This window comes from Melospiza melodia, chromosome 2 (genome assembly GCF_035770615.1).
Source record: "Melospiza melodia melodia isolate bMelMel2 chromosome 2, bMelMel2.pri, whole genome shotgun sequence".
NCBI classification, from domain to species: domain Eukaryota; kingdom Metazoa; phylum Chordata; class Aves; order Passeriformes; family Passerellidae; genus Melospiza; species Melospiza melodia.
This window is the reverse complement of record NC_086195.1, coordinates 127,303,655-127,328,103: the sequence shown is the minus strand read 5'-3', so window position 1 is coordinate 127,328,103 and position 24,449 is coordinate 127,303,655. Positions and strand designations below refer to the sequence as shown.

Here is a 24,449-nt window from a genome sequence, read left to right as displayed (position 1 = left end):
CACTAGTTTGCAGAATATAACAGATCTTTTTCTATCACTTTGTAAAAACAACTTTCATGGTCAGATTTATGGTATGAATTTGGTTTGAATCTTATAAAATATAAATTAACAAGCATCTTAAAAGTATCTGCATTTTTTGCAGGGTATTATAGAGAAATCGAAAATGAAAGGAATTCCTATCATTATTGATGCAGTAAGTATTTTCTTTATTTCCATCAGTGGTTTAGCATTTAAGAATCTGTTCAGTAAATGTTCTTACTGTGTTTTGCAGGATGGACTGTGGCTCATTTCCCAGCAGCCTTCTCTCATCCAAGGCTACCAGCGAGCTATTCTTACTCCAAACTACATGGAGTTCAGTAGACTGTATGAGGCCATGGTGAGCTGCTTGCCTTTTGGGTATTTATGTATTTAGTCTTTTTGTCCTTGAAAACAAGTAACTTATTACTGGCTTAAATATTATGTGCTGTTTCTTGTATGTGAGAGAAACACTTGCTGGGTTATTATTTCATGGGATGATTGTCACAGCAATGCATATTCTGAAACTGAGCTGGTTTTTAAAGACCCATTCTCATGCATTTTTTAACATTGCAGTGGGTATAGAAAGACTGATGTTGCTTTTTTTCCCCATGCATATGTAACTAGCATGTGTTAGAATATGTTGTTCTAGTAGCAAAATATGTACTGTGTATGGAATTCTTGTGTTGTAGCTTAGAGACCCCGTAGACAGTAGTGATCATCATGGATGTGTGCTAAGACTCAGCCAAGCCATGGGGAATTTGACAGTTGTGCAAAAGGGAGAAAGAGATCTTATTTCAGATGGAGAGAAAGGTAAGTGAAGCCTTCTGCTTTCAGCAATGTGATTGTTCTGTTCTGTTTGCTTTCAGTCAGAGTCCAGTAGAGTGTATAGCAATTGGCAGTATTGCCCTGAAGATGAGAGGGATTGCTGTCTTTGCTGATCACCTTTAGATGGTTTGTGTAAATTAATATTTTAAGAGTGCAACTAAATTTATTTGCTGAAAAAAGTTGCTGATTTTATTTTGCATTTATAGATGTTATATTTTACATTACATGGTTATTGAGAAATAAACTATTTAATCTTTGTGGACTCTTTGATAGTTATTTGCTGAGATGGTTTATAGAAGTGCATGTGTCATTGCTAAATTGATACAAAATAATACTGTTAGTTCAGGATGTGTCAGTGTGTGTGAGAAATGAAGATGTCTTAAGGCTCAGTTCCTTGATCCTGTCCATCATGTACTTCATATGACTTCACAGCAGCCCTGACAAATTAAAAATTAATTCTAGATTGTCATTACAACAGTCTCATACCAATAGAGTTTAAAGTATATTTAATAAAATTAGCTGCTTGTCTGATGCTTTTTATACTGATCATGTGCTGTGATCAGTATAAAATTAATTCATGAGTGCCTTCGTCACATTTTGCCTGCATGGTCTTATTTCACATACATAACAAGCAGCAGCTCTGCCTTTAATTACTTGAAATGCTAATCTCTGATAAATGTTTATGCTGCTTCAGAACTGTTTTGTATATACAGGCAATTTTTCATTACTGGGAGCCATGGAAGTCTTTCATAACAGAAAAGCAAATGTAATATGACAACTGGTTTGGGCAGAGCCACCTTCACATACCCTGTTAGGGCAGATACTGTAGCAGACTGTGCAACAAGTGGGACCTGGAAGCAATATGGTTACATCTGTGTGGGAAAGATAGATGTACTTCCTCACAAAGAACTCAGCTTTCCCCACAGGAAGAATTTTTTGTCCTATTTGCACCTGCAGCAGACTTGATTTGTAACCGTGGACAGTCAGGCCAGGCTTAGGGGTAGATGAACTTGGCTGGACTTGACTCCAGTCTGTGCCAGCTAGAGAGCTTTAGAGCATTGTAGGTGTCTTCTTCCTCTGCTTTTATGTCAAAAATATTCTCTTTATACAGGATTGTTGCTTTTTAAATGAACATTGGGAAGACTGGGTGAGCACTTTAGATGGAGTACATTATCTAGTATATTTATCTACATGTCTGTTCTCCTTTGGAACTGTTACTCTTGAGATAAGTGTATCCCCACACCTGCTGGAGAGACAGGACAGGTGTAAAATGTCTCTTGTCATGCAGGATTTAAAAAAAAACCCAGGAAACAAGTGAAGCTCTTTCCAGTTTCAGTTTTGAATATTCATATGTGGCACAAGTTCATGTATGTCTTGTGTGCTTTTGGGGTTTTTCATTGGTTATATTTTTCCCCCCCACCTTGTTATTTGTCTCTGTTGTGTTGTGGTATTTTCTTCTACTAGTGAAATGACTTTTGGTTTTGAAATAAAAACAGTTCTGTGCCTTTATAGCAGTTGATTGATGTCCAGCTGTAGGCTGCTTTCTTGTTCTTACCTTGGTGCTATCACTGGTGCTTTGTTGGATTACAGACATTACAGGCAGCATTGCTGAGCTAAGAGCAGGTTGTAATGTCTGTTACAAGAACTGTTTTTAGAGTTTGCATGACTTTGAAGAAGGTTCTTGAGAATTTTGCAGAGACTACAGACTTCACCTTCCTTTTAACAACAATATTCTTTGGGTCTGATCTGCTGGTCATTTTTTTAAAAGCTTCTCAAATGCAAAATTACATTGAGAAAGGAGATTCTACTGTGTGCTCTGTGCCAAACATGGAATATGTTGTCCTGTCACTGACCTCGAATTCTTCAGGTTTTTTTGCTCTTGTTTTTCATCTGTCTCTTCTTTGGATCTGATGTCATTTTTTTCAGCTAAGACTACAAAAAATCCAAGGTTATTGGAATGGGCCAGTGTCCTCTGAGCACAATCAAACATTATGAAAAGATCTGTGTACTCCTCTTGCCTTTTATTTGTCATGTCACCATCTATTTGTAGTGCTTAAGCCCTGCCTGTTAGGCTTTTCCTGTTTGACCTCCTGTGTTCAGCATACTGACACTGTAGTTTGCATATATTACTTTTAAACTTTCTCCTTTGGGAAAATACTGCATGTGTGCTTTCCAGGAAAAAAAAAAAAAAAAAAAAAAAAAAAAAAGAGTCTCAGTGCTCTCCAGGAAAACCAGAAATTGAGAAATTGCAAACTTAACTGTGTAACTTTAGTTTTTTATGCTTAGTTGTTGAAGAAGGAAGGCTTTTTGAAGATACCACATTTTGCAGTAGGAAAGACTGGGTTTGTGAATGCTTTATAGCTTAGAGTGATTGTAATGGTTGTTTTCACAGTAGTTTTATTCCTGAGTCTGTAGGAAATGCCGTAGCCAGTTTACTTCTGCCACCTGAAGACAGAAAGGGTTACCAGGTAATTTGGTGTCAGGTATTGCTGAAGAATTACTCTCAACAACAAGCTTTGTAATCTACACAGAGAGGCTCAATAAATTCTGATTGGAAGGTGAAGTTTAATAAATTCAAAGTAAGATTTAGACAAATGAACTAGTACATCCACATACCTGAAACTTTGCTAGGTTCACAAACTTTGAAGTGTCTGGAGACCTCTAAAGTTTGTTTTCACAGATCAGACTAGATGGCCTCAGAGCCACATACTGGCCTCTGTGAAAGCAGTAGCAGCCCTCCAGTACAAAGGAGGTTTTTCTAAAATTTGTCTCCATTTCAATAGTGAGCTGCCAACTGGCCTGTAAACGTAATCACCCAGATCTTAAATTAAGTTTTATATACTCTTTTTCTCTTTCCTTTTGCAATTTCACATTATAGCTTGGTCTACAGTTGTTGATTCCCTGCTCTACAAAGATGAGCTTCACCATGCTCTTGGTAGGTGATATCAGTGCCATCACTGACCAGGGTAGGAATGAGTACTCAGCCTATGGGTAAAAGGTAAGTCAGCTTTTATTCACTATGGCACAGCTCTCTAAGGTTATCTTTTTATTATTCTTTGGAGAACTGGTCAATAATAAAGTGTGGTTATACCAGCCTTAGTTCCTAACATGTTTAAAATTTGGTTAGGTCCTTGAATTAGAGTATTTGGATTTTGGTTTTTAAACATTACAGTGAGTTTTTCTGTGTTTGACCCTCCTCCCTTCCAAAAGGCAGGCTTTATGGGAACCATCTTGCTACTACCTGGGATTACTTCTACCTGGAACCAGTAGCCAAATTTGGTTTAACTTCAGTTGCTCAGGTGCAGCTTTATGGTCAAAAGAAGCAAGGAAGCACATGAGGCAGAATACTGAGTACTGGCTAAGGGCTAAAAAGCCAACTTTTGCCATAAGTCCCCAAGTGGTGCTTCTAATTCCAGCCATTCATCTCCCCACACAGCTGGAAATGAAGCTTGTCACTGCCTGGCTCCCTCACAGCTGCTGAGCAAATCTCACCTAGATTTACAACTGAGGGATTTGTAACTGAGAGGCAGCACTTTGGTCTGCAGTGCTGCTTCTGCAGAATGGGGAGGTGCTGGTTCCTGTCCCTGTGCCCCTGTGCTGCCTCTGGCAGTGCAGCCCAGCCCAGCCAGCTTCTCCTGGCACTGCTCACCTGGCTCCTCTGCCTGTCCAACAGAACTAATGGAAAACTTGGGTCATTCTCATCTCAACTTAAATTGACTGCTCTATTGCACTCAAGGACTTACCTAAGTTTTAAAAGTGTGATTAGGGAATAAAAAAGTATAAGCACCCTTTATATAAAAGCCAACTTACATTTTCCACATCAGTTGAGTTGTTTCTCTAGCCAGAGTCATTAAACTTGGTTTCCCTGTCTGTATGCACTCTGGGACATGTTCTTGGGAATCCATGATCTCCAGCTATTTGCTTTTGTGAACTAACTTGCAAAAGGAAAAAGATAAATGTATTACTAGAATAGATACATGCTAGGTCAGAGATGTATATTGGTAAGAGGTTTTACTAAAAATCTGATGTTGGTCTAAATCTTGCATTGATTGGGCAAAATGGTAGCTACATTATTTGCATAGAAAATGGAAATCTTAAACCTTTTAATTGAACTGGAGTGTGTTTGTTGTGTGGGGTGGCTGTTAGCTGATTGATGCAGTTGGATTGTATCAGAAGTTAGAATGGTCATGTTTCTTCCATGGGTTCCTGACCACATTAGGGTGAGTGTAATACTCCTCCTCTGTAAGAAGAAAACAAGTGCAAGGAATTTGTTCAGGACATCTGAGATTCAGGAGTTAAATTTAAATCTCCAGTCTTTCAGTAGTCTGGCATCTCAATAAATGTGATGTTTCACATAGGCTCTTCAGCCTTCTTGGCCATCATCAGAACACCTAAACTATCCCGTATTTCACATGCCATGGTCTAAATGCAAAAGTAAAACCACCCCAGAGATTCATTTATTTATTTCACTACTGGGTGAACATGGTGAATCAGGAACAAGCAGACACACACTATCTTTGGTAGTTAGAAAAATTTTGGTTTTCTAACTGTGATGTATTTAGGAGCTGGCATTGTAAATGGAGCTGCTATTTGGGACAGCTATTTTCAATTATAGAACAGACTGTTGTGTTTTGTTTTTTTAATTAAGCATACAATACCCATAAATAGGTAATTCTGGGCTTTTGGCAGCAGTAAAATTTGGACTGGAAGTTCTTTCAGCTTAAAACTTGGCAATGATACAGCTAGGTGTGACACCATGGTGTGAATGCTTTCACAAACATTAATGTGTATCTTACCATCACTCCCTTTTCAGCACTTCTTGAAGACATCTTAAACACAGACCTATTAAATGACTTGGCCATGGTTACCCAGAAAGTCTGGACCAGAGTTTTGAATTGTTTGAAGCCTAAAACTCCTGAATTTTGCTTTACAATATTCTGTCAGTATGACAGCCTTGAGTTTTTTGTTTCTGTTGCACTCATTTCAGCACAAATCATTTCCATGGATTTGGGTACACAAGAAATGCGTGTGATTATATGTGAGGGACGTGTTGTATTTGCTGCCTAAAGGTCTGGCAGTATTTGTGTGATGTTTACTTGCTGAGACTGTGTTGAAACTGTTGAATAGGACTGTGGCTGTTCTGACTCTAGCAGATCTCCTTGCAGGCATTTCTTCAGTGATGACATTTTTATTTCATCTAGCCTTTTCTCCTGATAGTATATGTGTGCTGCATGGATAAATGCTAGGAAGTTGGGTGATTTTTTTTTCTGCTGAGAGTTACTTGGTATAAATCAGTTTTCATTAAAAAACTCTCTGCTACTTATACTGAGGTGGGTTTTCTTTGATTAATTAACCTGAGAAATCATGACATCAGATTTGGTTGCTCAGACCTGTTAGAAGGCAGAACTGGACATCCTGCTGTAACAGCCAGCTTGACCAGCATTAATTGTGGTTTCTGTCAGTGCAGCTATAACTGAACCTCTCCATTGTTTTGATCCAGACTGGTGTCAAACTAATTGACCTTAAGTGGCCCTGGCTGCTGCCCTTTCAGAATTGACACACTGTGGTGATTTCTTTGTGGTTTCCTTCTTGTGCCACATGCAGTCATCTGGGTCTCCTCAGCTCTTCCAAGAACCATGTTTTCTGTGTTTGCTGATGTATGTGATGTACAACACATCACACCCAGCTTCATCCCCACATAAACAGAGCATTGTGCTCGTTTCCAGGGGACAGAGCTGCCCACCTTCTTGGCATCACAGCTGACTTTTCAGCCATGTCCAGCTAACCAAGTTCTTGTAACACTGCCACTGGTTGTGACTGCTCAGTGCAACCTAAAGGCATCACCCCCATGGTCCTGAAGGAGCTGCCAGAGCTGTCCTCACAGCAGGCTCAGACATGCACTGGGAGATGGATGTTGCACTGGCAGAGTGAAGACAGCAGTTCTGTGTTGCTGTTCTAGGAGAAGGGTGAGAAAAGTATCCCATGTTGATTTGGCAGTGTGGCAGTTTGTCTTGATGCCACTGTGGGACTCCTTCTTAGATTTTAAAAGCTCTTAATAATGGCTGTAATTCAGAAGTGTTTTTAAATCCTTTTCCCATTGCCTGTCATCATGTTCATCATCCTTTTATATTGAGGTGTTCTTTGATCAGCCGAGCCTCTGCACAAGAATTGTGTTATATCTCCCTCCTCATTCAAGTGAATTTCCTCTAGTTCTGCTTCTTGGAAGGTATTCCAAGGATTTGTTTTCCAGCATCTGTGTGCAGAGTACAAAGGTCTGCTTTTATTGTTGCCTGTGAGGTAGTCTGCACATATTTGAGACTTACTTTTTGAAACCACAAACAAAAGACCACTTTTTTTTTTTTTTTTAGCAGAGTATTATAATTGGCCTAGTTTGAGATCTTGCTTTCCTGTACAGCTCAAAAATGACTGGAAGGTTGTGGGGCTACAGAATAGTGGCAGATGGTGACATACAGCTAATAAGCAGGGGCTTGAGCTCAGCTGTCAGTCAGAAGGCCCCAAAGCTTTTGAACAGAGGATTTCCATCCTGCCTCCTGCCAGGAGTTCAAACCCTCAAAGTGAAAATCCTGTGAGATAGCATCTTCAAAGTAGTAGAATTAGAGGTAATTTCTCCAAAGCACTGTATTTAAAATAAAAATAAGAATAAATCACTCCACCTAAAAGGGCATACCTTCTTCAGATAGCTAACTCAGAAGGGCATTACACTTGTGAAATTTGACATTAGCTACTGCTCACTGAGAAACACATCCAGAATCTTAATTTGAGAGGGGGAGGGGGAAGGGCAGAAGAGTGATTGGGAAAATGAACTGCTGGCAGGGCTGCAGTGGTGTGTGCTGTGCTCCTGGGGACTAATGAGTCTTTGCCCTCTCAGTGGCAGCAGACAGGCACAACTGCCTGGCCCTGTGAGCCCCACAGTTACTGCTGGAAGGACCACTAGGAAATGGAGCTGAAGTACAATTCTTTGCTGTTGCACATAACAAACTGGAAGGGATTTATTGGCATTATGTAGTTTTTTACCATTTGCTAGTTAGAAAGATGTATCTGCAAGTCCTTCAGTTCTGTGCACATTTTTTCCATTAGCTTCAAAAAGAAAAAAGTACTCCCTCTAAAACACCTGGGCTGCTGTGTTTATACTCTTTGGGGAATCCAAATCCAGGCTTGAGGTAAGAGCTGTTGTCCAAGCAATGCCTGCTCTTGCTTTATCCTTTGTGGGATATTTGGCATGCTCAGCAGCACACAAGGAGTTGTGTGCACAGTCCTGAATCCTGCAGTAGCTGACTGGAGATGCTGAGGATCACACTTGGCCAGTCATGATTCTGCCAGGTCTTCCATCCTCCTAGGAGAGGAAAATAAATTTCTCCTGGGTTTTTGTTTTATTTTTCAGAGCCAAGCAAGAAAAATGCTAAGGGTAGGTAGCTTGGAGAGAGCTTGGAGAAGGGTAGCAGAATTGATGCTGTTTTCTTTTTATGTGCCTTATATGTCCTCCAGGCTTCCTGCTTGGACTTGTTGAGAATGGAGAACAAAGGAGTTAAATGTAGTGAAACCATTTGTGTGTTCCTCATAGTTAAAGCTACAAAAAGATACCAGTTTGATCAAGGTCCTTTGTATATTTAAAATAGAAATGTAACATCTGATATCCTGACACAGCCTATCCACAGTGACACTGCTGACAGAAACATACACGGATGGTGAGGACACTGTTGATTGGCAGAACAAAAATAAATCTGTCTTGCATGTTCTTTTTACAAAGCTTAAGGAAAGGGCTCTTTCATAAAATATTTTTGTGATGGATACAGTAGAACATTTGAGATTTTAGTTCTGTTTTGCATTTGCTTTTTGTAAACACGTTGGTTTACACTGGCAAACTCTGAAGGTCACAGACCCTGAAGAGTTCTGTTTGTGCAATGGCTTTGGGGAAGGACCTGATCAGTTTGGGGTGATGGCTCATGATCCTACATGAATAACTAAACTCACCTGTGCAGGCTGAGTGAAGTGGAAAAAGTGTGCACATTGTGCAATGTTATGTGCAAAGGACTAAAAGGTAATGAGAAAAGTATGTTTTAAAATGTTAATGTTCATTTTTTTTAAGAACAGTGTATTTCAGTGTATTCTGCTGCCTGTGTTAAGTTGATGTTAAGTCCCACCTGTTAGTTGCTGTGTGCCTCAGAGGGTACCCTGGCAGCTGCAGAGCTGTCACTGTAAGCAGAGGGATAAAAGCACCTGACTGGTTTTGCTTTGTGTTCACAGTTCTTGTGTGCAGCCATGAAGGAAGCAGCCGGAGATGTGGTGGGCAGGGGGACCTCCTTTCTGGTTCTCTTGGAGTCTTGGCACACTGGGCATTTGTTGCTGGAGCTGAAAAAACAAATGGGTATGAATATTAATTAATAACTTAATTGCTGTGAGTCTGTGTTCACCTATGGCAACTGTTGTAGACCTGCTATTATATGAATTTCCAAATGAAATTGGAGATTTTGGTGAGAAAGTATCCATGTACTTTTAAAAAGTATAAGGGTGTTCTAGAACAGTCTACATAACAGTAATAATTATAGTAAGACAAGCCCTTCAGTAATCTAACATCTCCCAAGTCTGGGGCAGAAGAAGAGCCTGTGGATCTGTTCATAAGGACATTTATGTATGAGGTTTGTGTTTTCAAAACATTTGAATGTAGGCAGAAAGTAGAAAGGATAAATAAGTGGTAGTCATTGGCAATAACATCTCTGTAATTCAAAAGACATGTTTGGCTTTGTTGTTTTATTTTAGTGAATCCTCCTGCATTGTGGCTGTGTAAGTCAGGGGGGCAGGTATGTTGAAACTTGCAAATAAAATACAATTTCAAAAAGAGTAAATCTTCTAAGGCCAAATGGCAGTCCACTCTGGTTGTACATAAACAGCTGTGCAGATGGCTTTTGGCTTTCTAGTTAAACGATGTCAGTTCCTGTGAAGCAGCTGGTTCAGATAGTCATGGAGTCTTTCTGTGCAAGCATCAGCTTCAAATAAAGTTGAAAGGAATGTAAGCAGTCAGGGAGTTACAGTCCCTCTTCTCAGTAAGTCAGGGGCTATGGAAGCTTGAGGAGTGCAGACCTGTTGTCTTTGGGATGCTGCATGTGCACAGTATCAGATATCCCTGGGAGGTATCCAGGCTGTGTTACCACAAGGGCACTGCACAAGGTGCCTCAGGCTTCAAAATTCTGAAATGTAACATACACAATCTTGGTTTCCTTTGTCATTCTGGGTATCTGAATTTGCAGCTGCCACTAAAGGAGGAATTCTGTTTTAAGTCATTAAAAGAGTGACTTCATTTTTGCATGGGGTACAGCACAGCAGTATTAAATTGTTGGAGAGATTAGCAAACACAGCATGTGTTTTCCAGGCTCTCCTGACTTGAGCTCCTGTGGCTTTTCTAAACAGCTTGCTCAGAAACTCCTTTATTTTATAGATGAAGGAAAAGCGTAATTGGCATCAGCAGTGCATTGTGTGTCCTGCAGTGGTGTTAAGGTGACCCTTCACAGACACCTGCTGTACCAATCCTGCCTACCTCATGTGTTGCAGGAAAGGAGGAGCTTTTTGGGTTCAGTGAGTCAGGGCATCTGCTTGGAGACTGCACTGCAGGCAGTCCAGCCAGTTCCAGCTTGTGCCTGGCTCTGGCATTCAGAACGGGTCTCTGCAGAGAGGTTTTCAAGCACTGAGACTGTGCTGGCTTTCAGGGGTGCTAGTGGCACAGTAGGCAGGATTCCTCACTTGAGAATGCTGATGTGTTTGGTGTTTTAGCTGCCTTGAGCCCAGGGGCCTGTACACAGCTCTTGTTTCTTCTTTGGGCTTCCGGATTAGCTCTCAAGGTGCCTTAAATGCTCCTGCACCTTGATGAGTACATGGAAATTTTGCTTATGTAGCACCTAATTGTAAAGTCATGTCCTGCTTTGTCTGTGTTTTACATTGGAATCCTTCACAAAATTCTCACTTGGCAGAGGAGTCAGGAGGTCTTCAGTGTGTTCCAGGCTGCAATGCTCAGCTGAGGCTGGGCTTTGTGAGGTTTCTGATCTTCCAGACCTGAAGCACAGCACTGGCTGCTGAACTGTTCTGCAGTTGTTTTCTGTTTTAAGGCAGCAGAAGTGACTCCCATGGCCCAGCCTGTGAAAAGATGCTCTTGGTGAAGGTGAAAGGTGGAGGTGGCTCTGGACTGTGCTGGCTTCTCTGGGGGAGGTTCAGCATTGCAGGTCTGGGTACACTCTTGGGCAGTTCATAAGTGTGTGGGAGGCATTACAACAGTAATGCCTTTAGCTTGTGTTGTGGTCTTCACTTGCCACTGTACCCCTTTCAAGCTGATCTAATGAAGGCCCTGGAGCAGTCTACAATCATCTCTTGTGTGCATCCACATGACCTTCCCCCACCCCTGCAAGACAGAAACTAAATGGAGTTACCAAGAGAATGGAAAGGGGTTGAAAGGCTGTCTGGTGAGCCTTCAGTCTTCCTCTGAAGGACAGCATGAAGCTTCACATCAGTGAAACTAGACATGGAACACCTTCCCCACTTTTTAAGCCTGTTGGCCATGGTGGTGTTTCTCACTCAGTCACATGCTGTGCCATGGGTAGGGAAGTATTTGATTAAAAATATTCAGACAAAGATGCTCTGCAGTGCAAGAGTGAGAACATGTTTGCTTAAGAGGCCTTCCTGGCAATGCTAACATTTATGGGTATAAAGATGATGTCCACCACCTCACAGATTGCACAGAAGTGTTGGGATTCTCTTTGTAATGTTGTTTTTTGGTTTCTTTCCTTTCAGTCAAAATCCCTTTCTAGTGGCTGCATTTGGAGCTTGCTCTCTCACAAGGCAGTCTAACCAGCAAGCCTTTCAGAAATTTGGACGTTCAATGACAGCCTCTGACATGGTTTCAGAAGTTGGAACAGCTTTTAACAAACTTTTTGAAACCTGAAGCCAAAGCAGCAGAGAAGAAAAGAACAATGACTGCAAGAGTAATTACATGTACCGTAGAATTTACATAATGCACCCTTTCAAGTGCTGTAGCAGCATTGGTATGTTAGGTAGATTTTTTTATTTTTAAGAATAGAAAAAATATGATTAATGTAGATATTTTTTAAGAGTTTGGAATACAAAAATGTTTTGGCTGAAATAAGCTGTAGTTGCAGATCTGTTATAATATAATAAAACTAAACTGAAAGTATTCCTCTGTTCTTTTTGATAGTTATTGAGCAATAACTAAAGTGTGAACAGCAAAAAAAAAAAATGCACTTGATACTTAGATAAAATTCTTCCACCAGCTCAACTGAATTTCTTGGATTTCACCAAGGTTGTCACTTGTCATTCTTAGACCCTCTGTCTAGAATTAGCTATTGCACTTCGTTTTTTGCCATGCTAGTAGAGTAAGAAGCAAAAAGTAAGCCTCTTTGGAAAGGGAATGCATGAGAGTTGCTGTAGATTTTGAATGTAATTAGTTGCCTTTTCCCATTCCCGATCCTAGAGGCAGCATTCATTTAGACAAGGCATCCCTTCCTGTAATGTCCTGTTATTTTCTTTTTAAAAGTTCTCCCTTGGCACAATAAAGATATGCTATAGGTATCATGGCAGTAAAATTCTTTAAACAATAATTAGGCTTACCTGGAAAAGAAATAAATTTCTGTTTCTTTATCTGGTCTTGACTCAATATAATGAACCTGTGAAATTGTCATTTGGAGAGGTACAAGGTGGGGCACGAAACTCGGTGGCACCCAGCAGAACTGGTTCAGCCCTCAGTGATCATGGAACAGTGAAGTGCTTCTAAAACTGCAGCTGCCTGCTGGGGTAGAGCTCAGAGCAGCCCAGCACACAGATCTGTAGGGGGACAGCAATGAGCCAGCAGGAATACACCTTGAGGAACAAAAGGAGCCCAGGGCTTGTACCTGTACCTTCACAGCACAGTGCAGGCAGCATGTGCTGCAAGTTGAAGGCAGGAGCAGAAATGGTGGGCCGTGTTTGAGCTTCAGGTGCAGTCCTTAGCACTGCAAAAAGCAGAAGTTTTTAGAGCAAGAAGCATAGAGGCTTTTACTTACATTTGCAGGACAGACAGACACTGTCAGGGCCACGCTGATCTGGCACATTGGCAGAACAGGCAGGCATTAGGTGTTAAGCAGAACTTCTGTGGGATTTTGCACAGGACCATTCCTTAAAGTTTTGGAGATTTAGTCAAAGCTTGTAGAGATTGAACCTGATTGGAGAGGGAGGCAAGTTCATGCAAAGTAAATTTAAATGGCTGCTGCCCTTGACCCTCCACTCCAGCTCCAAGACTGGCTGCTCATTAAAGCTCTGGAACAAGCACATAATGCATCTGGTCCCTGCAGGGGATGTTCCTGCTCAGCACAGCCACCCCTGCAATGCTCTCAGCTGCAACTGTGTCTCAGACCAGTCAGACTGTTCTCATTCCTTGCAATAGCTGCCTGCAGAAAGCACCCAGAATCAGAAAGGCTACTCCAAGTATTTCCCTTCAGCCCTTAAGAGTTGGTATTTATGGATGCACTGTGACTACTACCTCACCCTGATGCATTTTTTTTTTCTTTTTAAACCAGTTACCTATTTTTAAAATAGGTTTTTAAGTGTTTGCTTGTGTTGCTCTATGAGGGTTCACAGACTACTCTTAAGAAATGAGGTTTTAGTGTTTAATTTAAGCAGTTTTGTAAACTGTATCTTTGGGGAATCTTAAGCTATTAATCCTCCCCTTAAATGTATTTGAGAAACCTGACTACTTTTAAATGAAATCAGAAAGTTAAAACTGATTTTTAAAACAGCTACTGCCTTTAAAATAAGTGATTTTTTTCTTTTAATTAGAACATCAGTGGTATTATAATCTAAATGATGAGTAGGTGAAGTCAATCAATTAACAGAGCTCAGTACAGATTTCAACTTGCCCTGTTGGTTTTAAAGCTACACAGAAGTTGTAACTCCGTTATTCACTAATGTATATGAATTGTTACAATTTTTAAACATTCTGGAAATGTAGCAGTTTCTTTTGGTAGGAAATAAAAACAATAGCAAATTGACTGGACTTTGTTTGGTGTGTGCTGATCCCATTTCCCACAGCAGCTGAGCTGCTGCTCACCATTCACTCTGTTTTGCTGGAACAACACTGCCACGAGCAAATGTACAATACCAGCTGTGTCAAATAAGCACCTGTGCCCCAGGGCTGAATGAAGAGACACCCCACTCTTCTCTGGAAGTACAGATAATGGAGAAAGGGAGCAGAAAAAGAGCTACACATTTCATTCTCAACAGTATAAAAGAAAGCCTTTGTCCTTTTAAACAGACACTTTGAAAACACACAAGTGCCTTGTAGATGAACCCATGATTTTGGTTCTTATGTTTTTGCAAATTGATTTAAAGAAAGTGCAGGTACCAGGTAAGTACCAGCCCTGTATCAACACAGGCCCTAGAACACAGCTCACCTCAGGTGTAAGAGAGGCTCTGCCCACAGCCACAGCAGCCATGGCCAGCAAAAAGGTAACTGAACAGGTAAAAAATAAATATACTTTATACTAATATATATACATCCTAATTTTATCTTCCCAATTCTGGAGAGATCCTGAGAGTGCTACACTCCCAGTGCTACAGAAGGCTCCTTGTATTCTGTGCAAAAGCAAACAAAAGTACCAAGCCTTACAGGTAACTGGATACCATCACATTACAGGTAAAGGTTTTACAGGATCAAAGCAGCACCACTGCAATAAGGAAATACTTTGAGGTTAAAAGTATCCCCCCTTCCTGCATCTGAGAGGACAGAACTGTCAGACCAAAGGCATAAAATTTTAGTGTTTTCATCCTACAGACAGGCCTAAGATCTGGCCTCTGCCTTCACAATGTTTAAACTCTGTGTCAGGTCAGCAGCACGGGGTGAGGGCAGATGGCAGAGCCTTTGGGCTGGGGCAGTTCCTGCAGCAGAACAGACCCATGCCTCATGGTGTTAAATCAGCTCAGCTGCTCCTGTGCTGCCTTGTATTGTGGATGCTTCCACCACCTGTGCTGCAAGGCCTGTATTTATTTACCAAGTACTAGTGCCAACACTTTTGCTCAAATTACATGCTATCCTTTTTAGCCATTCTGTTCAACAGATTTTATTTTGAAAGAATTAGTATTTACAACAGTTGCTGAAGTAGCTGAGATAAAAAACAAGTCCAAGGATGAAGATCAGCTTTTTTTCTCAGTCTGCTTCTCTGTCTGCCCTCCTTCCACAATTTCCCAGGTTGAAACAGCAGCTCTGTCCTGTAAGAGAAAGTAAGCAGGTCAGTCCAGCCCAAGTGGATCACAGAGATTCACTCAGCAAAGCTATTCAACCAACTGAGCAAAAGAGCTGGCAATACAATCTCACAGGAATGCCACTGCTACTAAAAATGCTCAGAACAAAACTAGACAATTTTTCCTAGTTTGGAGGGAAGAAATACAGAGTAGAAATGTCACCTCTTCAGCGTGGAATGCTGCAGTGGAGTGCAGCCTCTCACATGAGGAGCTACACTCAACTCAAGCAATCCTATTTTCAAGTCTCAATGGCTCATGTTCCTGAAATAACACTCAATACATCTGAATGTGTTGCTGAACATGTCTGATCTGAACTCAGGACAGAAGCCTGTTGATATCACTCTGTAATGTGATACTGTCATATTTCTGAAAGGCGATATTACAGCTAAATTGAACATTCTATTTAGAACCAGCTGTTTGATTGCAGTGGTTGAAAATAAAATTTAATGTGAGCACTGACACACAACAATATTCCATGAGTGCTGTCTCATGAGAGCAGCTGGAATTGTTGAATCTTTTTTTAAATGAAAATGAAAACTTTTTGATGCCTAAATACATTTCACTTGGTACCATAGCTTCCAAGCATGCCACAATGACAAGAAAAGAAACATGGATTTTTTTAATCAGTCTGTTGCAAGATAGGTAACTTCAACCAACATCCTTTGCAATAAGCAACCTGACAGAAGAAACCAGACTAGGGAAATCACAAGCTAGAACTTGAAGGTGGAACTACCCTTTCTACAAAGCTGATTTTAAAGAAAATTAAGCTTTTATTCAAGCCCCCCCCCCCTCCCCCCTTCCAACCAGGGGGGTTCCCAGTCTGCACTGGTGCACTGGATGGCTGGATGGAGCTGTGGCTTGTCTGCTTCATCTCTTCTGCTGCTTTTCCACCTGCACATGGACTTCAGAAGTTGCTGGCTTGCTTGAGCCTCACATGACAGAGGGCAGTGTGTTGGCATTAATGCATGCACAGTGTGACGCTCAAACATTTTTGGGAATGAGGGGCTGGGCAGAAATCAGAAATTCACATAACTTCCTCAAGCCATTACTAGGCAAGCAGGGCCCCTGTTAGGTGCTGTTTTACCACGGCATTTTTGGCATCAGCTGACCCAGCCAGGCAGACTCATGACGAGCAAGAGGGTGGGGATAGCCCTGCTTTGTGTAGGCTGTCTCTGCACACATGCTTTAGTGAGCCTGTGTGAGGGATTGCAGAGCTGCATCACTCAGCTTGCAGGACTCTTTGGGATCTGGAAAAGCAAGGTGAAAGCTAACTTCACAACACACCTTCAGATACTTCCACAGTATCAGCCAAAAAGCAGGAGTTCAGCTTCGGATGCTTGATCTGTGTGTGCTCCTAAGTGCATTTGTGCTTTGTCTTCTGGAGCAATCTAGTCTGGGACAGATTATGCTGAGCTTCATGTTATTAATTTTTTTTTTTTTTAATGAATGGAATGGTTTGAATCCTGGCTCATTTGTGGGGTTTTCAAATGTAAATCTCCTTAAAAACAAACCAAAACAGATCTGCAAAAGGATGGAGGTGGAGCTGCAGCATTTTGCCAATGGATGAAAAGGCAGGCTGCTTCTCCAAGACTTTGTCTCAGCACAGTTGTTTGGATTTTCAAACTTACTTGGCAGGTGAGTGCAGTGGGGATTTACAAACAAAGGAAGGAGATGTTGCAGCTTCCCTTTCCTTCCCCAGCTGCAGCTCTGGCCCTCACCCCGGATTTTGCCGGCACGCTCGCTGCCACCCAAGAGAGGAGAGCACTGAGCACACTGCGCTCCAACAGGGGCGGTGACAAGTGACAGCCCTCATGCTCGGCAGCTGGAGCCATGTGTGCTGTCACTCCATGATGTCACTGTGCTTTCCATCCTCCCACTGGTAGAACTATGGAACCAGACTTGCCAGCATCAGTTCCCAAGGAAAGGAAAAATGAACAGTATAAACTGGATGGAGGGAGAGAATGTGGAGGATTATTCTGCACTCAAGGAGCTACAGTGACCCTTGCCTCACAGAGCAAGAAGGACAATGACCTAGAGAACTGGAAGAAGCAGCACTTAAGGAAGTAATGCAGGTCCCTGGAACCAGGAGAAAGCAGTAATGCCATAGAGGGTCTTTTCTCAAGCCAGAGATGCCACTGAGATAATGGAAAAGAACACTGGCATTAGGTGTAGGCTAAAAGTAGAAAGCAGTTTAGAGAGAGGAGCGGTACAGAAATCAGGCAAAGTTCCTGTGGCTCAGGAACAATTGGGAATGCTGGAGATGGAAGAGGCTTTCTCATGAAGACTTATTTTTGGTGGGCAGTGTGGGGTAGGTAGAAGGAAAGCATTATTTTCACAAGTCATCTCAGTTTACTTTCCAGTTCCTTTGCAATCTTTTTTAAGACTGCAGACATTACTCACACCCTTCCTTCTGGACCGAACTTGGGCAACTTAGGGATTTCTGAACATTATGAGATTTTCATATTATGAGTGGCTTGCATGGAAACACAAGGCTGAGGGGGAGCAGAAGAGAAGGCAGCAGTATAGCCAACAAGGGCTTGACTTCCACCTCCTGCTACTGCAGTCACACAGGGAGCAGGGCACCACACCACAAGCCGTTGAAGGGGAATGAAGGACAAAAATGTGTTATCTTAAAAAGTGACTGAGAGTCTCACAAAGAGAGTTACTCTCTTCTACCTTAATGTGGATTCCAAAGGCAGCAAGGTCTCCACGCAGACTGTCACAAGCCTCCAAGAGGGGCTTTCTCTCCTGCATTAAGTGCTTCCTCTTTTCCTTCTGCTCTTGTTTGGTTCCCTGGGCTCCTGCTGCACCCTCCACCGGTGCAGTGTCCGCTGCTTCGGGCAGAGCCAGCGCGTAATGCCGGACCTTGGAGCGGAACCTCACCAGCTCCTCAATGACATTGGACAGCACTGCAGACTTGTCTCCTCCCACAGCCACCTAGAAATCAAACAGGGGGCTTTACAAACATCTGAGATTAAAAAATCAACCCCATCTCCATAGCAATGTGAGACTGTATCACCTCTCTTAGTTGTGCATCTTCCATATATTGGTAGGATTAAAATGTCACCATCTCACTAATGCTGGATAAAAAGTTACAGTAGAGTCACACTTGCAAGTAATTCAGCATGTTTCTGCACAAAACAACATTTACCTTGGAACAGAGTGCTCTCACATGAACACAACACACTGCATAACCCAAGTGGGGAACTCATCTCTACAGGAAACCCTGGATATGCCATAAATGTACATAACTTGAAAAGGGATCTGACAAGTTAATGTAAGAAAGGCCTGGCAACAGGAATCCAACACAGCAAGGGAAGCCTAGCCACCAGCTCAGACAGCTCCTTGGCTGTAAAACTCCAAAGACAGAGAATACATCAGCCCTTTACTCTGTCTTTGAGCTCCAGACCTCCTTCAGGAAACACAAACCAGGAAAAGTATTTTGCCTTTAAGTCTCCAGTCCATCCTATCCTTCCCAAATCCACAGAACCTTCATCTGATCCACCTTACCCAAAGTTTCAGCCGCTCAAAAAAACCTGAGAGAAGCAGCAGCTACTGCACAGGGCTGCAGCTGCAGCTGAGCCCCTTCCTCCCCTCAGCCACCTCCAAGCTTCCCTGGCCTCCTCTGGCTTGGCAGGAGCCCTGCTGGTCAATGCCTCAGGAAAGGAACTGACTCAGTCCTGCTCCAGCAGCTGCCAGGATGGGAGCTTGGCAGTCAGCTGAAGAGGAAGGCCACTCCTCAGCACTGGCACAGCCAGGCTCCTGGTCTCACTCCTGGCAGAGACACCATCCCTGTTTCTCATTAGAGGCGAACTCCCAAGGGGAGAAAAGGACAAACCTCAACAAACAAGAGAACCTCACCGCGGTGTTTTATCACTAGGACACGAGAGTGGGAGCACAAAGCACACCAAGGCCTGGGGCAAAGCTCCTGCAGCAACATCATCTGGGAGCAGAAGGGCAGCTGAGTAATTAAAGCCAGAAGGGTCTGGGTTTAGTCACCAAACAGCAGGATGGAAACGAAAGGGAGCAGAGCTTCAGAGGCCACAGGCAAAAAAGAGGAGCAGGAGGAGAAGTGAGGGGACAGCTATTGAAGACAAGAGTGTGAAATACAGTGAATTCCTCAAGTGTTCAAAACATGTAGCCATACTAAAGAAGAAGTTTTTGAGATTGAAAAAGGTAATAAATCTAAGTGCCAGAAACACTCCACAGTAACCTATGGCAGGATAACACTTAAATACAGAAGGGAAAGCCACGATGATGGGAGCAAGAAACATGCCTCTACAAACACCACTGAAAGAGTTCAAACCAGGCACCTAGTGGAGTGAGAGCCTTCAAAAGGAGAAGCAGCTTTAGGAGATGAACGAATCTGCCACATAAAACAGCTTCTCAGGGCTGATCTCAAATTTCTGGCCCTTTCTTACTCCACAGACTGGTCCCAGCTGCACCTGCAATACACTCAACACTGCACTCTTTGGGAGAGCAAAAGCTTCCCAGCTCTAAAACAGGCACAATGGTTTTCACTCATCACCTTTGCACATGGATGCATCTTACCTCCCTGTGGATAAGATCTCTTGCCAATGCAGAGAGAGAGACAGGCTCTGTTACTGTCATACAGCCACTAAACTGAGATGAGCCATTCCTTAGCACCCCAACTGATGACTTCAGAAGCACAGGCAGCTACATTAGGCTGATTAGCTGGGATGAAGTCCAGCCCAGGAGCAAGACAGACCCACAGGCTACATGCAAACATCCAAATGAGGGGGTCCAAACACTGCTGCCTGTATCCTCTGCACTGTCAGCACAGCAGTGTCCAGGCCAGGCAGCCCTCTCCCACACATGGCAGCACCCACTGTGGTCAGGGACTGCTCCTGGCAAGCTGCATGCCTGGGGCTACATGGCTAAGGGGCAAGAAAGGCTGGATGCTGAGCTGTTCTGGCTGGTCTCAGAGTCAGGGAACAATCCCTACACCATTTAATTTACTACATTGTGGTAGCCCATGGACCTTTCTGATGAAGATTTTGACACATTTGTTCAGTGGAAGCTGGAAGAGCAGAGGAACAGAGAGGAGTCTGATGACTTGCTCCTTTCTTCCTGCTTATCTCAGACCAGCATCTTCTGCTGATCCTCCTGCCACACAGAGAAAGGGACTAGCACAGCCTAAAACAAAGAAAAGCATTCAGATACTTGTTTCAGCAAAAATATAGGTGCAGCAGATGCCTGCATACAGACAGCCCAGAATCTGGAGTAATGACTTTGCCATCCAGCTAACAAAAAAATGTGTTTAGTATGCCACTAAAAATTAACATGCAAACTACAGGCTGTGAGGAGTAACACACAGCCAAATCACATCCAGACACTGTTTTGAAAGAAATTTTGTGAGAAAATCCATGGAGGCAAACTAAATAAAAACATTTACCACTACACTGCCTGATTTTCAAAGGATGAATAATGTTACATTTTCTTACTCTCTTGTCCCCCTCCCCAAAATAACTGTTCTGTTTTGCAGAACACTTTCTCTACAGAAAGTTTTCCACTACTTTGCATTCAGCTGCATATTTGAGCAGGAGAGGAGCAAAGAACACCCTGCTATTCTCCAGCACCTTGTGTCATTTTAAATGCTTCCATACATTGGGATATCACCTCCATATTGATGACTCTCTTTCCCGTTCAGTACTTTCTTTGAGCTGTTCTCTTCTTTTTTTTCTCTCCCCATTCCTACTTTTCCAAGAACTAGTTATGTAAACTCATTGTCCTTCCCTCCCCATATCCCATGGCTCAAGGCAGAGCAGCCCCTTCCCCTGGCTTTCTGCAGAGGAGTGGGACCCCTCAACTGCAAATACTCACACAGCTACCAAAGCCAGCCTGGATGCAACCATCAGGAAGAATAGGAAAAGCTGGGGAAAACCAGACACATAACAGGATGAGTTAACTGCCTCCAATGCTAACTTCTTCTTGTTTCATTCCTCAGTCTTTCATTTCCACAGCAAAACCAGTGCAGAAGTCACATGGGAGCACCTCCAAGAACTAAAAAGCCCACATTTTGTTCCACCTGCTCAAACATTCTCCTAAAACATCACAGGAGAAAGTGCAAGCAGTGCAGAAAGATTTATTAAAACCATAAATAACTTTGTTACATCTGATGCTTTCAGAAAGCACTCTATGAAACACAGGGGCTGCGACCATATCCTCAAACACATAGAAGAGATATTTCATTACCTGTCTTTCCTCAAAGGACATCCCAAGGGCACTGAAAAAGCCTTCAATATAGGAAATAATGCTTCCATACACAACAGAGCTTCTAGGAGATCCAGCATCCTGTTAAGAAAACACTCAAAAGAGATTGTCCAGTCGATACATATTACAGAGCCCAGCATCTCTCTGCAGCCTAGTCCACAAGGGAAAACTGCTACTAATTATAAAGATCTACCTCCATCAGGAACACCTGCCCAGACAAGCAATCTTACAGAGATACAAAAGCACCTCACAGTACAAAGGGAAGGGATTTAAGTACACAAGGGAAGTGAAGAGCTGATCACCAGCCTGTGCAGCAACAAGAGATGTGAGAAGCAGCCACACATTACATGTGTGCAGTAAATTAGAACTAAAAATAGCATTCTGGCCATGAAAGGGCTGTGTGTATGGAAACAAAATAAAAAGAACAAAATCCCACATTCATGGGCACCTATAATATAAAAGATTAAAACCAAATTTTCTTAGTATCTTATTGATTTGATCCATTGTGAGACTGCTTTGAGAAAGTGTATGGCATTTTGTCACACCCTGGCAGCACCAGCAATCAGCAATAAAATAAGGATTAAATGACAGACTGAGGAGCCATTTAAGGGACTAACCCTTGCCTAAAAAATAAGAGTGATGACATGCACTAGCAAATCAGCAGCTGGTACTGGATTTTATCTGACATCTTTACTGGGGCCTGAGATAAACTGTAGTCTAAAATGTATAGGAAGGTCTGAACTGGGAGGAGCTGGAGCAGCCACTGGGAGAAAGGAACAGGAGTGTGCCATCTAAGGTGAGAAATGCTTAGCAGGAAGGCTAGAGAGAGGAATAAGTAGTTATGTGGATTTACTGACAGTTCTTAAGGAACTTTACTACACTTGTAATAAAGAGGGAACACTCCAGACAGCTGGGATGTACCCAGAAAAGCTCCACCACCTCAACCAGAAATCTGAGTCAGCTGCCCCACAAATATCTCATCCCATTCTCAACAAAACAACTGACAGGAGGAATTCAGGGGGAACAAGCAGTGACTGACAAAATGGGGGTAGTTGTATCTAGGAGTGGCAATGCCATTACAGATCCCTGCTGCAAAGTGTTTCAGGTCAGGGATTCACTCAGATTGTAAAGATCATTTGTAAAGATAAGGCTAAGGCTAATCTGTAAAGATTTGCTTATTTGTAAAGATAAGGCTAAGGAGAAAATTGAAAGCCAATGCCAAAATAGGACAAGACATTCTCTCTTAAAACCAGTTATTACCATGTACATAACACTTCTTTTACTGCACAAACATGGTGAACATGATGACACCAGTACTCAAGGAGCACTGCAACAAGGCTGAGGTGCTCACCTTCAGTGACAAAGGGAGCTGTTGGTACATGGAGAACACAGAAGTGCTTCAGACAGTGTTTACTGCTCAAGTCTTGTCCTTAGCAGATTCTTTATTTGTGTCAACATGAGAGATCTTAACAGGGTCCTAATTTGCCAAAAGCCATGTGAAGACAGGCTCATGCTGAGGCCAGTTACAGAACACAGCAGAAGCCACTCAGTCCCCAGTCACCACCAAGACTGTCCAGGGCACCTGGGGCTGCTGGCCAAAGCCCCTGCAGCAACCACCCCACACCCTTCCCAGTTTAGCTTAATTTCTGTGCATGGGCATTAAGCAAAGAAGCAGGGTAAGAACACAGAACCAGCACTAAAATTAGCAGCATGTCACAACAGCCTCAGGACTTCCAAAAGAATTAGATTGAAATAATATAGGGTAGCAGGAAAGAAACATCCTCTGGACACAACAGAGCACAAAACAATAGCCATGCACAATTCCTGTGCTAGGGTCAGGACAAATGGGCTCCATTAAGGTCAAAAATTTATGGAGCTTTGTTTCTGCTGGTTTCTTATGTGAACAATAAACTAATCTGTCTGCATTAAGCAGTAGGACAGTGGACAGCTGTCATTTTCTGATCTCTGTATCCTAATGGGTTACCTTAGTAACAGCCTTAAGCTGTCTGTTGCCATGGTGAATGAGGTCCATAATTGCTGCAACAGCCCTGGAGGTGTCAAAGTCATCTGCAAACGCAGCCTTCACCGTTACTTTTGTGTTGGCTAGCCTTCAAGAAGAAAAGGTAACATTTAAGATAAGACAAACAAGATGCCAGCAGTAGGCTGAATTCATCAGCCATTCAGCCAGAGGGAGTCACTGAAAGGACACTGCCATCTCCTTCCCAGCTGTCCTGTGATGGGCAGTGCTGCACTCGTCAGGGAGAATACATCTTTCTGCTGTGAAGGGAAAAATTTGATGCATGTTAAAATCCTAAGTGTTACAGCCATTCAATAAATGTACATGGCTAATGAGAGAGGCCAACAACAACAGAGCAAAGTTTGCCTTAAATCATTTAAAAACAGATGGAAAATGAGACTGATAATAGGCATTTCAAAGATCTTACTGAGTTCTGTTTTTTTTTTTTTTTTTCCAGCAGCCCACTAATCATGCTAGCAGCATGCTTCTCTTCCAAAGGCACATCACAGGCAGCTCTCAGGGCCTGGCAAGGAAGCTGTCCTGGGGCTGGCCAAGAATCCTGCTGGCAGGATCCAACTCAGAACCAAGCACTGCCTCCTCATCTCCCAGGAGAGCCCAAGCCCAGTCCCAAGGGATTGCACTCTCCATGGCCCAGATGGAAATGTCCAGTGGGACCATTTGTGTAACAGTGCCAAAGGCCAGTGGGCAACCAGCAGAGATCAGCACAGAACCAGCAGCAGCAGCTGCAGCCACTGGAGAGGGAGATGAGAGAGCAGCAGGGATAAATGGGGAGCCACAAACAGCTGCTGGCAGAGTGCTCCCACACACAGCCAGGTGAGCCAGAGCTTGACAGCACTGCCCCAAGGATGCCATTTCCCAAAACAGTGCAAGGAGCAGGGGAACCTCAAGCTGTTCTAGCATCTATGGGGCTCTCCTGAGCCTCATTTTCCCTGTTTCTGTATTTTTTTGCCTGGAATGCCTACCTCCCCCCAGATACTGGATGGCTGCTGTTCTAATTCATCCTTCCCAACACTTTCCCCTGCAAACTTCCCCCTCTCCA

General features: G+C 42.8%; 2 protein-coding genes across 6 annotated transcripts in view; one reads left to right on the top strand and one right to left on the bottom strand.

Annotated features, from left to right (window-relative positions):
• Positions 1 to 13,889, top strand: part of NAXD (NAD(P)HX dehydratase) — a 50,862-nt gene extending 36,973 nt beyond the window's left edge. For all 5 annotated transcript variants that reach the window (XM_063149972.1, XM_063149969.1, XM_063149971.1 and 2 more), the window contains 5 exons: positions 143 to 193; positions 272 to 376; positions 708 to 828; positions 9,109 to 9,229; positions 11,641 to 13,889. In XM_063149972.1, the coding sequence (XP_063006042.1) occupies positions 143 to 193; positions 272 to 376; positions 708 to 828; positions 9,109 to 9,229; positions 11,641 to 11,791 (549 nt within the window). In that variant the 3' untranslated portion in view covers positions 11,792 to 13,889. The remainder of the gene's footprint in view (positions 1 to 142; positions 194 to 271; positions 377 to 707; positions 829 to 9,108; positions 9,230 to 11,640) is intronic.
• A 1,052-nt stretch (positions 13,890 to 14,941) lies between these two features.
• The window catches only part of CARS2 (cysteinyl-tRNA synthetase 2, mitochondrial), a 35,952-nt gene continuing 26,444 nt past the window's right edge, over positions 14,942 to 24,449 (bottom strand). Inside the window, exons 12-15 of the mRNA XM_063149974.1 lie at positions 23,357 to 23,480; positions 21,355 to 21,453; positions 17,815 to 18,075; positions 14,942 to 15,105 (exon numbers count right to left, since the gene is read on the bottom strand). Of these exons, the coding sequence (XP_063006044.1) occupies positions 15,031 to 15,105; positions 17,815 to 18,075; positions 21,355 to 21,453; positions 23,357 to 23,480 (559 nt within the window). The 3' untranslated portion in view covers positions 14,942 to 15,030. The remainder of the gene's footprint in view (positions 15,106 to 17,814; positions 18,076 to 21,354; positions 21,454 to 23,356; positions 23,481 to 24,449) is intronic.